This window comes from Amphiprion ocellaris, chromosome 7 (genome assembly GCF_022539595.1).
Source record: "Amphiprion ocellaris isolate individual 3 ecotype Okinawa chromosome 7, ASM2253959v1, whole genome shotgun sequence".
Taxonomy (NCBI): domain Eukaryota; kingdom Metazoa; phylum Chordata; class Actinopteri; family Pomacentridae; genus Amphiprion; species Amphiprion ocellaris.
This window is the reverse complement of record NC_072772.1, coordinates 11,488,519-11,505,929: the sequence shown is the minus strand read 5'-3', so window position 1 is coordinate 11,505,929 and position 17,411 is coordinate 11,488,519. Positions and strand designations below refer to the sequence as shown.

At 38.7% G+C, this 17,411-nt stretch overlaps 1 protein-coding gene across 6 annotated transcripts in view; it reads right to left on the bottom strand.

Moving 5' to 3' along the window:
- sphkap (SPHK1 interactor, AKAP domain containing) overlaps positions 1-17,411 on the bottom strand; it is a 132,751-nt gene that overhangs the window by 30,401 nt on the left and 84,939 nt on the right. The window contains exon 1 of one of the 6 annotated variants that reach the window (XM_023276453.3): positions 1,133-1,488. The exons of the other annotated variants lie outside the window; for them this stretch is intronic. Coding sequence (XP_023132221.2) covers positions 1,133-1,167 — 35 coding nt within the window. The 5' untranslated portion in view covers positions 1,168-1,488. Of the gene's footprint in view, positions 1-1,132; positions 1,489-17,411 lie in introns of those variants that run through there. 6 annotated transcript variants of the gene reach the window in all.

Genomic DNA, 17,411 nt, shown 5'->3' with positions numbered 1-17,411 from the left:
GTGTGCCGGAGATAAGTGGATATGATGTGCTTTAAATAGGCTGCTGTATCTGCAAGGAACACATCAAAACAGCCATCCAACACACACACACACACACAGAGAGAGAGAGAGACGATGAATCTGCGGTGAATATGTCGGATGCATGCAGTGCAAAAATTGAAGTGAGGGACACTGTAAAGAAAAAAACCCATAATAAACCTATCAGCTGTGCTTTTCATGCAACTGCAGAGAGATCTGCGCAGAAAACTGGGAGAAGACCCACAGAATAGATTTGTCATGCGCGACCTCCTTTTCTAATCTTTGCGCTTAACGACCTTTCCATCACGACACGGGGATGACGGACAGGTTGGTGCGCTCTCCTGCTCCAGGAGCCCCAGGTTCCCAGCAGGCATCAAGCTGATGTGCAGACACAATTAACCCCCAAAATGTCTCCTTTGTAGACACTTCTGTCATTTGTAATTGACTGGGAATGCATGAGTGGGTCAGGATTCCAGGCTTCGGAGACAAAAAGGCCAGTTCACTGCAACTTTTGGTGGTGGCCCTCAGATTTCACTGCTTTGGATAAACTGAATGAAATAACTGATATGGCAAGAGAGGCTGCAGAAGCCTTTAACTGTAGCTTTAATTTGCATCAAGTAGTCTGGGGGCAATAAAAAGAGAGCACTAAAGCTTATTTTGAAAGTGTGGAAATTGAACATTTCCGAGAAAAACGTGACTGCTGTCATTGCCACACGTTTCCATCAGTCAGAGCAGCCAAGCCGAAACATCTTATTTACTGCCACAACGCTGTCAGCAGCCTGTGCGTGAAAGCCGCTTCCTTGCATGGAGAGTGCGCTTTTCCCAACACTAAACACAAACTGCACAGTCTGAAAATCAAAATGGCATGGCGCACTTCGGTCCAGCGCTTTTGTGAAAGCATCTTAAAAAAATACACTTTTAAAGGATGCTCCGAATATTACAGCAGATCCATGCGCGATATACTGTAGGAAAAATATCAAAGTTTCACCCCAGATGCAATAAAATACACAATAAAGTATCGGACATGCAACTGAAGTGCCTGTGGAGACGCGGCGATTCTGTTAGGGAATATGCGTCTACATGCTCATTTATTTTGGAATAACCAGACTCTTACCTCGGCGTTTTCAGAAGGCACTTTGCGCCTGCCATTCTGTCCAAAATACTCCTTAACCGGTGTCAATATTTCCTCTGTAGGGGCAGGAGGAGCGGGAGAGCTACAGCGGAGCGCTTTGACGCGTAATTGTCCCCGGGACACTCTCCGGTCCAGATGCGCATTCCCGACCGAGCAGTGAAGGAATCCCAGACTGTTTTTACCGGATACCGGAGGAGGGTTGACGGAGAACCCGCGGAATCAGCAGCAGCAGCAGCGGCAGCAGCAGCAGCAGCAGGTCTCCTCTGGCTACTCTGCGCGTCTGTCCGCCAAGTGCCGAGCAAAAGCGCAGGAAACCCGCATGGATCAAACGTAATGAGCTGCACGACGCAGGCACGCGCATGGACATGGGCCGTGCACGAGCATGTTGACGCACGTGCATGTGTAGAAACGGAAACATACGCACATGTACGTAGTGTCTTGTCACTATGAAGCCGTTATCAGGCATTTTGGAGAAGATGTACTTAGTCTGTTTTATTACTTGACTTATTGAAGAAAAAGACAGGCAAATGGGCAACACTGAATTGAATTTGCATTAGTGTGGATGGGTGAAGTTGTTTTTAGGGATTGTTAGAGCAAAAGCATGTTTGGGGTTTAGCAAGCAACGGGCCACCATGACAAAGACTTCTGTCATACTTAATGGTTTCCAACCAGTGTTCTTGGCAGGGATTTAAGTCCATGGTTAACTGTACACCTGTTGAATTTGAGATGTCTACCATTCCTGTCTCAGCAGTGTCTCAAAGATAAATTTAGTCTTTTAGGGTGGAAATATCTTTTTTAGCATTAAAGATCTGTCAATTTAGAAATATTTTATGTGAAGAAATGTATAAAACTCATATTACACTTGGTGTGATCTAAAATTAACAATCAATTCTTGCAATTTGAAACCGAAATAACTGGTTTCTTTACAAGATTTAAAAAAAAAAACAGTTGTATATAAAAAAGAAGAGCTGACTAATAATGCCACATTTCTGCAGCTCTGATTATTTGTATTTCAGTATTGTTTGACCAAGTGTATAGGTAATTTCAGTTTAAATATCTTTCACTAAAAATTGATTCCATGTCAAATTAAGGCTATTGTATGGAAAAATATTGTATTTTTACAAGATGGTTATTCATTTTAAAAGTATTTTTCCGTATTTTTATAGTTTTGTTTACAGTGTAGCAGCGACAGCAGTGAGAAAGTACTGAACAAAAAATACAGCATGTCAGCCTCAGCTCAGGTAAATGACTGCCACATGATCTGTAAAGATGGGAAGAAATCCAGGCATTGATATTATATCTTCAGATTTACTGCCTTCATGAGCAGATCTCTTCACTTTGATTTTTTCTGTTGTTTTTCAGGCAAGCGCTTTACCTCTTGTTAGCACTTGAGGCCAACGCAACAGATTTCATGGTCGACCTGCTTTTTGCTCATTTGGCCTACATGATCTAACAAGCAAACATCAGTGCACGCATCTGAAGTGCTTGTTTTCCAGCAAAGCAAACACCGGCCTGCCTATTGTTAGTGTAAGTGTGACCAAGCTATAGGAGATAATCAGTGAACAGTTTCCATGGAAATATCAAAGTCTCCTGGGGGTCTTCTTAGGCATAATGAGTGCATGTGTACGTTGCAAAGAAAACGTTTTGGAAAACACAGTGGAACATGATCATGTTCATACAACGCTGACACTGATATTCTTGAGGCTGAAACTTAAAGCTGACATATTCAGTTAATACAATCGGCTTTTAATAGTAGTCATGCAGATATTTTGTATTTTAGTTAAAAGTGCTGTTTGAACTTGATGTTTTTGTTTGTTTCTGATTATATTGTAGCTGCAGCTGTAGACAAAAAATGGACATATCATGATGTGATGTTAATACGGTGTGTTAGTGCTTGCTACCAAATCAGCCCAGTTTGAGGAAAAGATGCACAATCGCTACATTGGTATGTATTATCTTAATACAAAAAGCTGTTAATTGTGATCTGATGACATGTTTAAGGGGCTATTGCTGGGTCAGGACTCATCACCCTATTCATGAAACAATGATCTTTTCCTCAACCTAATCAAGTAGTTTTGTTGCTTAAACTTAAGCACGTATTTTTGTGCTAAAAAACAAAAGCAATTACAACTGAAAATGATAGAAAACAGCAACGAAAAATGAAACGGTGAATGAAGCGTATTTGCATGGGTATATTTTAACCGAAAACCAGGATCCTTTCCTAAAATCAAGCAAATAGTTTTACATTTGAGGTATAGTTTTGTAGTGTAAACAAAAGCAAACAGTGGCTGAAAATGATAGAAAACAAAACAGTAAATGAAAAGTATTTGCTTTGGTATATCTTATCCCAAACCATGACATTTTCCCAAATGCCAGCAAGAAGTTTTTGTTGCCTGAACTCAAGCAGGATTTTTGTGACCTTAAAAAAAAAAAAAAAAAAAAAAAAAAAAGCAAAATGACTAAAAATGACAGAAAAATAAACAGTGAATGAAAAGTATTTGCACTGGCAGGTTTTCCTGAATGCAAGCAAGTGGGTTTGGTGCTTTAACTTAACAAAGTTCTTTTCCAGTGTAAACAAAAGCAAAAAGTGACCGAAAATGACTGAAAACAGTGTCTGCAAACAAAAGTAAACAAGGAGAGAAAATGCCAGAAAACAATGGTCCTACACAAAACCGGAGCCCCAGTTTCTTTGGTGCAAGTCCTCTGGTGTTGCTCTTTTGTATGTGTATAGTAAAAGAAATCTGCAGACCACATGACATGAAAGCATCATTAACTAGCAAAAAAGCCACCAGGAAAAAAGTAGGTCAAATAAAGAAAAAGGAAAAACGCAGGCATCTCACAATTCTACAAGCTTAATTATGGAACTGTGGACTAGTGTCGTTATCACACACCTTTGGATGAGACTGTATTGGCCAAACAGTTGATATTTTTACACATTCAGCAGACACTGAGCAGCATTAGCCTTCATTTGGAGCTCGGTTTTCTTTGTGGTGTCAAACTTAACTCCAATTTGTGCTCTTTTAGTTTGGTCTTTTTCAGTCTCTGAGGGAATATCGGGGCTCTTTAGCAGCTAAATGCTCCACTTATGTGCTGTTTGTGGCTGAGCAGGTAGTGCACAGTTTGTCAGAGACTGTTTGTTGAAAACAGCTGCCTGCTGCATCTGGGAATTATGCTGATGAGAGCGCAGAGACTGAACCACAATAGTATCCTAAAGCTGTGGGCAACAAAGCCAAAATATTCAGTTGAAAGACTTAAATCATGATATGGAGCCAGAAGAAACTGCAGAGTTGAAGATAATTCTCTGTGTGTTTGTTATTATGAGGGACTTTATCATATTTTACACACAGTCACCTGATACTTTTTCACAAACAGTACAGCTTTAAAATTGTATTTTACATATTTTGTATTGGTGCAGGTGAAGGTATCATGAGCCACCAGCAGCACTATGACACACATGCACAGTTGAGAGAGTCATCATCTCCATCACCTTGGCAACAATGCAAGCCTTTCGAGAGCATTATCTGTATTCTCCGTATCTGATGGTCATGGTGGCGTTTCCTGCCTTCGTCCATAAAGGAGGTCACCAAAATCAGACAGGGGTTAAAGAAGCTGTGACCCTCAGTTCTCTGCTGTCCCACTGGGCATAATCTCAGGAGGATAAAGTGAGGGAAATGGGAAATGGTGGGTATTAAAGGGCGCAGTAAGAAGGCAGGGCTCCTGATGGGGTATACACAGTTTGTGTTTGTTTGAGTGAAATTAGGCTTTTGTGGATTCATGTGGTGGCCTGGAGTATTGGTCTTCACTCTGCTGCAAGGATCAGTTCTGCTGAAAGGAGGGCTTTTTTATGCTCAAAGAAAATCGATTTTTTTTTTCATGCTGTCATCAGCCACCATGTGGTTTGTCTCCCTTTAGTTGCCATTTGCTTTCATTCAACTCCTAACAAGATCAAAACCCAATTTCTGTGATAGCAATCTTGGTGCAGAAATGCAGCACAGAGGAACACGTGTTTACAACAACACAAGAAATACTCCTTTTCCATTCATATATTTGTGCATTTTAAATGAATGAAACATTCATAAAATTCTTATAGTGTACTGTATGAACTTGATTAGCTCAGCCAGTTTCACCCAAATCTCTCCTTACAGATTCTGATATAAATAGCAGAAGTTCTGCATTAGCCAGCACTTCGCACTAACAGCACATAAACTGCCGTGGTTCTGTGCTGCTCCTCCTAATTTCAATTTTCATGCTCCTCAGCTGAGGAAAACAGCTTTTCCAGCTAAATCTTTTCAATAAAGTGTTACAATGAGGTGCTAAGAAGGCAAAATATTCCTTAACATTGATGTAAAAAAAAAAAAAGACAAATAACCATTTTAACATTTTGAAAGTATAAGAGAAACAACTACAGGTTACCAGGTTACAACAAACACAGAATAACTTAAAATGTCAGCAAGAAAACAAGCATCAGATTATCCTCTGCTGGTGTAAACATCACATGTAGAATGTTAAAAAAACAGTGAATGATCTCAGTTTTTTTTTCTTTGAAGTTAATGTGTATGGCAGGCAAGAATGACTGTGGAAGGAAATGTTTTTAATGCTGTTTTCTTATGATAAAGCATTCACTTATCACATCTCGATAAAGCAAAACTAATTTTCTTGTGATAGCCAGTTCACAATTTCAAGAGAAGGTTGGCTCCTTTTAATAAGGCATGAGCTCCCCTGAAAACAGACATTGTGAAATTTTTGTGGTGCCTCTAAAATATAGACTTTTTTGCCCTGCATTTCTATTTTTGTGTATCGTCCTCATCATGGATCATGTGTCAAATGAGGCTATTATTGATGTATGAGTCATGCATGTGGCTGAATCACCACAAATTCACTTCAGTAAAGTTACAGACATGGATGCTATTCTTGCCAAGCAAATTTATTTTCTTTGTCACCTTTGTATAACAGAAAGTAAAATAGTTAACAGCTTTAGCACTCAGGAATACAAAGGTGTATTTTATCCACACAGCAGGGTGGATTAGTTTCTCTCCACACATCAGTCATGCTGAAAGCCACACAGAAACTACTACATTTCCCATGTCACGTTTCTGATTCACATTCTTATTAATAATAATGATAAATAGAAGTATACTCGAGGGTTTTATAAATGTATCTGTCATTCGGCTCGCACGCTGAATGCCAGCATGCATAGATGGCATCTTGGCAGCTGCACCAACTCACTTACGCTGAAAATGTCAGATCAAGGAGCAGCAACACCTTTATTGATCAACCCATCAGGCTACACTTCAATCATCAAGGTCTAACACCGGCACTGCATCATATCTTCCTGTTAGAGATAAAATTCAGATCAGCTCTCATCAATTAAGCAAGCAGCTTCACTAGAGACTGCTCCGCTCCACTGATCCTGCTGAGGCTGCTGCTGGTCATGACAGCGATCTTGAAGGTTGAAATAAGGTGTGATCAAATGAACCAGAGACTCATTTTCAAGCTCTCCATAATTATCGGTAACATCAAAAAAAAAAAAAAAAAAAAAAAAAATCACTTTTCTTGTAATAAATTGTCTCTTTACTTTGACAAACTTGGGTTCTGTTTTGTCAGGATAACAAAACAATTACATTTTAATCGCATTAAGAAAAATAATTGCATATTGTCAGCTTCTGTAAACGTCTGTCTTTTATCTTGTGTGTGAGTCTAAATACAACAACCACATTAAAGCCAAGTACATTGATGGGAAGCTTTTTGCCAGTCGACAACTGGGCAAGATGTAAGTTATGTGTGCACACTGTACTGAAGCTCAAGACATTGATTAAATATTTATAACACATCCTAAACACTGAAATATGAACATTTTCTGTCTGGAAAATGTGTTTAGAAAACAGCTAAATAAAACTATATTATAGGATCCTCATATCATCAATACAGCTTAATCTGAGGAGTAAATTATGAATTCTAAATAATCAGTTTTGTTACTTGTTGCAATATTGATCAAGGAGCTCAAATAAAAATGTTTCTACGAGATTCTAGGAATATAATGAAATACGACGGATATAACTGGAAAGCGTTCTGGCAGAAAAGAAACTCCCACATCATCTGAGATTTTGCTGCTTTGGTGATGTGCATGAGTGACCTTAAAAGGTGACCCAAATAGAATATCACCACAATCCCCTCTATCACCTCCACTGTCTAAATATAGATGCAGGATCAGAGTTAAGAGCGTGAAATATGCCAGCAGCATCATCACAAAGCAGGAGATTTTTATGAGAAGATGTGTTGGATATTATGCCGTAGCACTGATTTGTGTTTTTTGCACCATGCAGTAAAAGAATAGAAAGCTTTACCCATATTTGAGTCGTGCTTTAGAAATATGCACAGTACAGAATGTGCTCTCATCAACTCTTTCTGTCAATTCTGGTTTGTGCTCTGTTTTATTCACGCTCGATCAAAGCGCTGCATTTGACACAACTGACCATGGCATTCTTTTAAAACGCTTGAAGGGGAAAGTTGGTTAGCAGGGAACAGTGTTAAAATGGTTCACCTGCTTGTCTGAAAGAAAGAACCTTTTCCATTAGAATGACACACTGTTCTGTCTTCATTCAGTGCTCCCATTAAACACGGCATCCCCCACGGTTCCATTTTAGGACCTCTTTCTGTCTCATTATACATGCACCGTTTAATCTGTTACACCTAATAGCACATGCTCACTGAGGAACCTTTTTGACTGTCGAGACAACATCAATCATGGTGAGGACTTTCCCTCAACTAAAGGAAAACTAGCCTAACCAGTTTGCTTGATCTCCTGTTAGCAAACATGCAAATGTAGCCAAAGATCTTGGTGTTTTCTAGGATACTTCTTTAACTTTTCATAAACAAATAAGAAGAGTTGTGAAAGACAGCCTTTATCGACTTAGAACAATCGTCAAATTAAAGGCATTCTAACCTCCTAAGGACCTGGTAAGTTGACCTGTTCCAACCCTTTCCCATCTGCAAATGGTTCAAAGTGGACCTGCTGGAGCTTTTAACTGCAACAAGGAAAAGACGACACATCACTCCTGTTCTGTCTCACTTGCATTACCTGTGTAACATAACCTGAAATTGATTTTAAAATAGTGCTATTCGTTTTTAAAGCCCTTAATGAATAAGCTCAACAACACATTACCAACCTACAATTTTTTGTCTCCAGGCCACTCAGGTCATCCTCCTAACAACTTTTCTTACTCCCTCATTTTTGCCTCAAAACAAACAATAAAAGAAGCTTTTTCTGTTGCTGTCTCCAGGCTGTAGAATATTCTCCTGGCCTACAATTGTTCATTTTAAATCAAGTATCACCTGCTTTCTATTCAGTCTGAGGTTAGTACATGGTCTGTGGAACGCCCATTTCTAATTTGTGTTTAATATTCTAATATTCTTTTTTGCATATTTGTGTGTGCATATTGCTGTTGTTTCACCTGAAAATTTGATTTTGTAATTTTCTATTGTGATTCATGTATTTTCCATTTTAATCTTACCTTTTCATATATTTTTCCTTTTACTCATCTATTTTACTTTCATGTTTTGTATTTTGTTATAGTCCCATTTTTAACTATCCATCCATTATTTATACACCACTTAATCCTCATTGGGGTCACAGGGGGGCTGGAGTCTGTCCCAGCTGACTTAGGGTGAAGGCAAGGGACACTCTGGATAGTTCGCCAGTCTATCACAGGGCTACACATACAAACAATCACATTCGCATTCACACCTATGGACAATTCAGAATCACCAATTAACCTCAGCATGTTTTTGGACTGTGGGAGGAAGCCGGAGAACCCGGAAAACGCACAGGGAGAACATGCAGACTCCAAAACACTGTGCAGCCCTCCATTTTAAACTGCTATTTCTAATTCTGTATATTCTTGTCTTGTACGTCAATATGCTACTCTTTTCTTAGACAGTTATATTAAACAGTTACCACCAAAATTGAACATTAAAATCTTACTGAAGGAAGATTTTGTTTGTGAATTTGTGGTATTTGACTGCATTGGCTTCAGGTAGATACATTTAATGAACTTCCAAGTAAAGTGAGTGTATGTGGTCTTCATTAGAATAAACTATCTCAGTAGTGTCATCCTGTATATGAGTTTATGTGGTCTCTATTCTATATTTGGATCAGTTCAGCTGGTGGAAAACTTACAAACTACAGCCACTACTTGTAACTTTTGCTGGGTTTGCTTAAGCTAGATGAAGTCGGGTGAACTTTTCACTTGCTGGGCAGATGTTTTTTTCCACAAGAATACTGTTTGCACATTATGCACTGACTGACTGATCTGATCCCATTCTGACCGTTATGTGCTCTGTATGCATTTATATATCTTGTTTTTCCTTTTCCAGGTAGGACATCCAGATGGAAACACCGCGGTAATGTCAGGTAAACTGGATGATTATGTGAGCAGTTCTACCAGCTACTTTTTCTTGCCTTTGCTTGTAATAGAAAGTCTGCAGACAGCTCTGTGTGGCATTCACGCCTTTAGCATTTGCACTCAGCATCCAGGCCGCTGATGGTTTTAAAGATTTCAACATTTAATCATTTCAGCACAAGATTGCAGGGGTTCAAAAAACAGTTTGAGAATGTTTTAAACAGTCGCATAGCAACGGTGAGTCACTTTTTGTGATTTTCAAAGGAGCCAACAGACAGGTGATAAGCAACCAGTAACAGCTAAGTAAGGGGAAATACAACACAAACTGTTGAAGCTGCACAGACGTTGAATACCGAACACCAACAGGAATCGCATCTTCTCATGCAAATATGTTGCTCTCTCATCCTCCTTCCACTCCCTCAGTGTTTCCCCTTTTTGACTCTTTTTACACCACTCCCTCTACTTTCTTCACCCTGTCATTCTCTTTCTTCTTCTTCTGTTCTCCCTTTCTCTGCCTCCTCTGTCCTCTTCTTCCTCTTTTTCATCATCCTCTCCGTCGCCCTCCACACATCTTAATCCAAAAGCTTTTCAGGGGGTGAACTAATCCATTGCACACTCTCTTAAAATAAAAAGATGGAAGAACAACTAAAGTGGAGATGAAAGCACAGACTGCTCTCATCAGCAGAGAGGAGACATCTGAGGGAGCTGGAGAGAGTAAAAACCAAATGAAGAGAGAATCAGCTAGAGTACTGTCTGTCAAAAACCGGTCACAGTGGGGGTATTTTTAATTTAGTGACTGACTACAAAACAGAACTGCATCACGTGAGAGGAGGAAAGTGGGGTGAGAGGAGGAGAAGAAGAGATGATGAATCTGAGCAGCTGTGACGTGAGAAGATACTTATAGAAGATCAAGAGTGTAAAGGGTTCAACCGTGTACTTGGCTGGTCCGTGGGTTCACACTGAAAGTTCAGTCAGTAAATAAGTAAACAATCTTATCAGAATTCATGAGCTTGGAAGTGGCGTATAATTCCACTTGCAGTTCATATGTGGAGTTTCTGCAGCTCTGCTTTGATGTCTGGACCACAAGAGCTGGTGTGCATCCAAGAAAATAGTAAACAGTTCCTGAAGTGGACATTTTTACACATGTTGGCTCTGTTTACATGGGCTTCAGTATCCCGGTTATGATTGGGTTTTGGAAATTCCCCATTTTTGCACACATAAACATCATATCCCGATTTCTGAAATCTGGATAAGCTTGTATCACGGTTTCATCCAATTATGCTGCCTGGAGCTATGATAGATCTAGCTCATCTGGTCTCTTGTGTGCTTTAACTGTGCAATACAGCCAGTAAGAGAAATCCTCTCTCATACAGAAATTTTGTCTCCTCCCAGGGTCACTGAACTCCATGATGATGACCCTGTCCTTTGTCCCTGACAGCGTGACATTAGTCAAAATGGAGGATGTGTTTAATATTTCCTGCCACTCTTTCTTCCAATCAATGGCAATAAGATGGAAAAGCAAAATCCACAGTGTTGGCATTTGCAACCTTGTCTCCAAAAAATATATTCCTACAAAATTAAACTGCATTCTTATTTAAATGTTGAAAGAAACACAATTTAGTTCTGTACCAATCGTACTGTCGCACATGTGATGCAGTAGGAAGGACTTCCAGTCTGAAAGAGCCACAAAGTCCACGAGGAGGAAGGGTAGCCACTGGTCAATCATTATTCTTAAGTTTTATTTCATTTTCACTTGTTTACTTTGCAGTTTCACTCTTTGGTTAGGTTTAGGCACCAAAACTACTTGGTTACTTTTAGAAAAACATCCTGGTTTAGGCTAAAATGTGACCCAGTAAAGTTTCTCCTCTATTTTTTGGGTTATCAGAGTGATGAGTCCCACTACATCTAATATATGATTGGTTGGCAGACAAGGAGCAACAGTAAAGGAACACAATAAATAACAAAGATGTGTTGAGTCATAATCAATGACCAGGTAGCTTTAATTTCAATGGCTGCAGTCAAATTTATGTAAGATTAGGTTTTAGGATTAGTTACATCAGTGTCAGATTAAATTGTTCATCCATGTTTTAAACATTACAGGTAGCTGTGCAAGCAACACACAGTAATCGGTAACTGGAACACTAACACTTGTCATGTTTACGGGACTATGAGTAACCAGATTCTCAATACTCCATATCCTGAATATGATCAAAACTGGGATAAGTGTCATGACTGCGATAATAATAACCACTCTTATGTAAGTATGTTTATTGCTGTGGAGGGTAAAGACAGGCTGTGTTATGAAAGCTTACCAATAGATGTATGTTTGTATGATGGCGATGGCCTAGCTGCCAAGCCTGAAAACAAAAAAAACTCACCGGCAAATTTCAAATCCAGCAAAGTCAAATCGAAACTTTACTGAAAGACTTCTAAAAAGTTTGTGTGCATGAGAATAAAAGCAGAAGTATTGGAGGGTGGTGCAGACAATCCTGTCTTCTGGCTGGCATTAAGTAAAGCCTCAGCTGGCTTCATGATGAGCCACAGTTTGCCTCAGTCAAGAAGTGTGAGGAAGTCAGGAAGAGGCTGGAAAACTCATTTTTATAGAAGAATTGGAGTAATTCCGTCTTTTTAAAGTTGAATACGTGTATGTTTTAACAACATCATGACAGCATCTTTTTTTTAATGCCATCAAACCGTTGTTTTCAAAATCAGAGTTGTTGCAAATGAGCACCAAAGTTCACTGATGCTGCATCTGGTTTGTTTGGCACATGTTCAGGTTTTATGCAGTTTCCCTGAACACAGACAAAGGACAAAGTCTTCTTTTGACTTTGAAGGTACTTTATCCAGGTTCATTATCTGCTCCACTTCTCTCAATACTAATGACAACACATTAGAGGTGCTCTGACAGATCAAATTAGAGCTGCAACAATTAGTCAATAAAACAATTAGCCAAAAATCAGTTCACAGAAAAATAATTGGTAGTCTGTTTTTTAATCTGTTCAATAATTTTTTTCCACTAAAACTGTTAAAAGGCTCAACACATTTTTGATTCCAGGTTTTCAAATAGGTGGATGGGCAGCATTTATTTATTTATTTATTTTTTTGGCCATACAGTGTATCACAGCAAACTTTGCGTTTTATTGTAATTAACAACCGAAATATGAAGACATCACCTGGGTCTCGAGCGAGACACATTATATTTGGACGTTTCATGGGGGATGACAGTTGTAGCAATGCAGAGTCAACACACTGATGTATGTAGGTCTAATGTGCTTGGAATTAACATAACCACAGTCAAATGGAGAGGAGCTTCTCAGTTTTTTCCTCTCTGGACCCAACAGTGAGGTTGTGACTCAGGGCAGGTAGCTGTAGGCGTATGTCTAAATTGACTAAACATGGAGCATTTGTGCTAACTGCATCAGGTCAGGATGCTGTTTAGCCCTGCAGCAGAGCTCGTAACTGTTGGATACGTCACGCTGTAAGATGCAAATACACACATACATTACTCCTAGACAGTGCAAGCAGCTCTGAGAAGGAGATACAGTATTTAATAGTTGCTTCTTGGAAACAATTAAAGCTAACGGCCTTGTTAATCAGAGGCCCCCACTCAGCTCAGTTATTCCAGATTTATTTTTGTTTAACCTTTCCATCTATCTACCTTTCCACCTGTGCTCTCATCATAATAGAAAATTATGATTATGAAACCTGATCATTATAATCACATGAAAAGGTTAATGATGGGCTGAGTCTCCGGATTTACTTCTTAGTGAATCACGAGCGCTGCTACTCATTTCAGTGTACATACAGAACAAAAACAAAGCAGGATTACAGGTCGCAAAGGTTTTTGGCAACCTTTTTCAATATGTATTAATTAATTCTGATTTGTTTTTCTGTTTTCTCTTAATTTCAGAGAGGTGGCTCATCAAAACATTTATCACTTCAGTTTCATGTTGAAATGTTGATCATTTACTGGACATTTTTGGTTAAAATCCATTATCCAAGCTATGAAGACAGCTTCTGCAAACACACTGTCTCTGTACTGAGAGGGAAGTCTTCTTTCATAGAGTCGATCAGCATAATAAATGCCTCTAGAGATACTCACTGTTTTGCTGTGTTGACAAGATTATATATAATCTACACGTGTAAGCGTGTAAGTTTCCTCTATAGGATTTGGTGAGGTTTTTTTTTCCTTCAGTTAATATTTTGACTCCAATTCTGTCTAGATAAGTTGTATATTTCATTTCATAAAGGCAAAAGAGAAAATAAATACACAATATAAAAAATCAAATCAAAACAACGAAATCAAATCCAAAATCCATAATAATGTCTGAAAACAAGTAGGGTGAAGTTTAACTGATTAACTTCTACATATCGGTACATTGATAAACATCTACTCTTCATACTGGTACGAGCAAATGGCTTTTTAAATTAAAAGTTTCTTCCTAATTCATAATTTACTATTTTGCTTCTGAACAGTTGTTGTATGTTATTAGGGATTAAGTTGTTGCTTGCTTTGAACAATATTAGCATAGTTCTAAAATTAACTCAATCAATCAATGTCAAAGTATTAGCCTTGGAAAACAGTATGTTAGTGTGCTCATTATTTAATTTCCAATCTGGAATTGAGTCGATTAGAACGTAAGAACGTTTATTGGTTTGTCAATACAATAATTACAGATGATGTCCGATGTGCCCCAATATAAAAGTGTTTTCTTTCTTGCTTCCTTTTTTTAACAGAACAAAATTGAGAAAAGGTAAAAAAAAAAAAAAAAGAAAAGGTGTTGCTACATAGCTTGTCCAGCAGAACAACTCCAACACCATTGCTTACAATACTGTCAGAACTGTCTTGCAGCACATGTAGCAGAGCAGATGGCGGTCAGCTTCTAATCAGACTGTGAAGTACATTGCTGGAATATTAATAAAAAAATCCTCTCATCATCTTAACTTTTCACTATAATTCATCTTTATATATGCGTGTATACAGTTTATATAGTAACGATACTGGCTGATTATATCAACACTGGAATTTTTTACATCCAGTGTCAGTCAGGCTCTATTAAAAGTCCCTTCTGTTTTGTTCTAACTCTTCTCATTGACTTTTCCCTTTACTTTTAAAGATCAAACTATGTTTACGTAAGCAGCTCTGACTTTGCACGAGTCTTTATAAGAAAAGTCACAATTCTAACCTAAGCGTACTGCTGAAAAGGCAGTTAATGGATGAAGTGAAACTTTTTCTCTGCAGAGTCAGGATAGTCAGGGAGTTTGAGTAAAGGCCAGCGGAGATGGTGCACGAAAAGCTGTAGGAGGGATTGATGAAGGCTAGTGAGTGATGAAGGATGGCAGGAGAGGCTACAATGTCCTACAGTAGGTGTTAGTGGTGGTGACAGATTGTGGTTCTGGTCTGCTGCTGGGATGATGCCTGCAGGTTTGGACTAGACGCTGCCAGCGGCCTTTCTTGAGCCAAGTCAGTGAAAGGCCTGCTGGGTAATAATATGATAAGTTGTATTTAATGCTAATGAGAATATCAACACAGGCATACATAAAGAATTCACACAGACATCTACTTCAAGTGACTTTGATGTAGCTTTCGTGGAGACATGATGATACAATATCTCCTGCTACATTTCTGTGAGTCAAGACTTCACCATCCAATCAATAAGCTGCACAGATCAAAAAAGTCCTGAGCAGCAGGACGAATGGAAGCCTCTGTATGATCTCTCCCTCTCTGTCGAGCTACTTCTCTTTCCCTGTTGTTCTCATGGCCCCACTCTTTCTCCCTCGCCCTGAATGTAAACCTCCCTCTCATTCCCTCCGCCCATCACTGTGGACTCTCTTGGCACTTGATTAGCGTCTGTCCACCCTAATCTTCCTCACATGGCAGAGAAATGGCTCTCTTACTTTTTGAGCCCCTTTAATCTTGTAGGGGAGGAAAACAAACGCTGACAAAGAGCACACACACACACAATCGGTTCACACTAGTGTCAGACGTATCAACTGGGTGACGTGTCGGGCTCTAATACCATCTGTCAGCTCTGTAATTAGAAAATCATGATGATAAGAACTATAAAAATCATCTGCTAAAAGAAGTCTTCTAAACGCATTTATTTTTTTTAGTGTGTGTTATAATAATATGCTGTTTATTTCTAGATGTACTCATGTGTAAGTCAGGCTTGATGTAAACTGTTTGCTCCATTTTTGTGGAAAATCGGGCAGATCAAAAGTGACAGTTTTCACTTTTAAAGGTGATGTGTGCTAGTTTCTAAAGGGAAATCTAGTTTAAAGGACCAAAAACAGTATGCATACATGTAGAATTGAGTATAATGCAATCCGGTGTAAGACAAATGAATGTGCTTTTCTCCACATAAACACCAAAAAACTAATAAAGTACCCCAAAGTAAAGTCTGAAAAATTGCCATGTAAATCTACACCTCCCTGAATGAAATACAGTGAAAAACAAAAGGAGCCCAATTTATTAAAATTTTAATAATTCAGTTTGTAGTGGTCACTGGTCTGACTTTGCGGTAAAAGCTCATACGTCAGCAGCCATTGGCTCTATGCATATGGACGGAGGAGGAAATGCTGCCACTAACATGAAGAGAGAACCTAATTAACATTCACAATTACCATGGAGAACAAATGCACTACCAGGTGCTTTGACTCCACAATTCAATTATTGCTTCTGACTGGCACCAGATTCAAAGAAGGTCAAGGCTCTGCAATAATTATGAAGCACTATTACAACACTGAGGATTACTTGGAGACAAAAGGGCTCTCTTTAAAGGTTAACCGAGTCATCTGTGGTACATGTAGTGTTTAAAGCACAGCAAAAGAAAGCAGGACTTCTCTAACTAAGGGACATCGGCAGACAAATAGGATGGAAATGTAGCACTGATGGATATAAATACTGTGAAAATGGGAATGTAATGAGATGGAAGTAAATCCTACTGATTCAATGTCTTACCAGTGTAAAAAAAATTTATACATATATATTTTCTTATAAATATATGTAGCAAGCATATTATATGTTTTTACAATGTTTCACAGAGTTGAAATATTAAAAGTTGGACTGAATATTAATTGTGTAGTTTAACTTGGTTCATGTTTGTGAGTCAGTGTTTTGTGTGCAAATTTTTTCTGTGGAATGCATACATTCCCAATTTAGTTTGGCAAATATTAACATCCTAAAATGCCACACTAAAGAAGTGAACAAATATCCATGCTGACGTTAAACTCTGTCTAAATACAGCCTCACAAAGCTGCTAGCAAGCCGGATTCTTCTTCATGTCCTAATTTTTCTAATATACAGGCATGGAGAATCTCACTGATAATAAAACATAAGTGTTATTTTTATAGCTGGCAGCTTTTTTAAATGTTTCTTCAAACCTCACACTCTCTTCAAAAAATCCATCAAAAACTGTTACTAAAATGTACTTTTGATTGATGCTGGTGCTGTTGGCATGGATGTTAAAGCGCAGTTCAATTTTTCTCAACTAAAAGGCACTCAGTAAAAATAATATCAGAACGCAGCGCTGTTTAGAAGCCGACATGGAAGTCCCACATAAAAGACTTTAGAACCTGCATGTGTGAAGGAAAAAAAAATATGTACTGGCAAAAATCCCAGAAATGAATCACCTGATACTTTGGCAAAAACAATCACATTCAAGCCACATCCATTTGTTTCGGTTTCAGTTTCACCTTGCTGGAAAAGAGACAAGTGACAAAACAGATGCTTTCCATGCTGCTGGAAGTAATTAAGTGAAGTTTAAAAAAAATAAAAATAGAATTACCACCTTGCGCTGTAGCTTTAGCCAGTCAGTCAAGTTACAGTTTGCAGACTCATACAGGATGGAGTGAAAACTTTA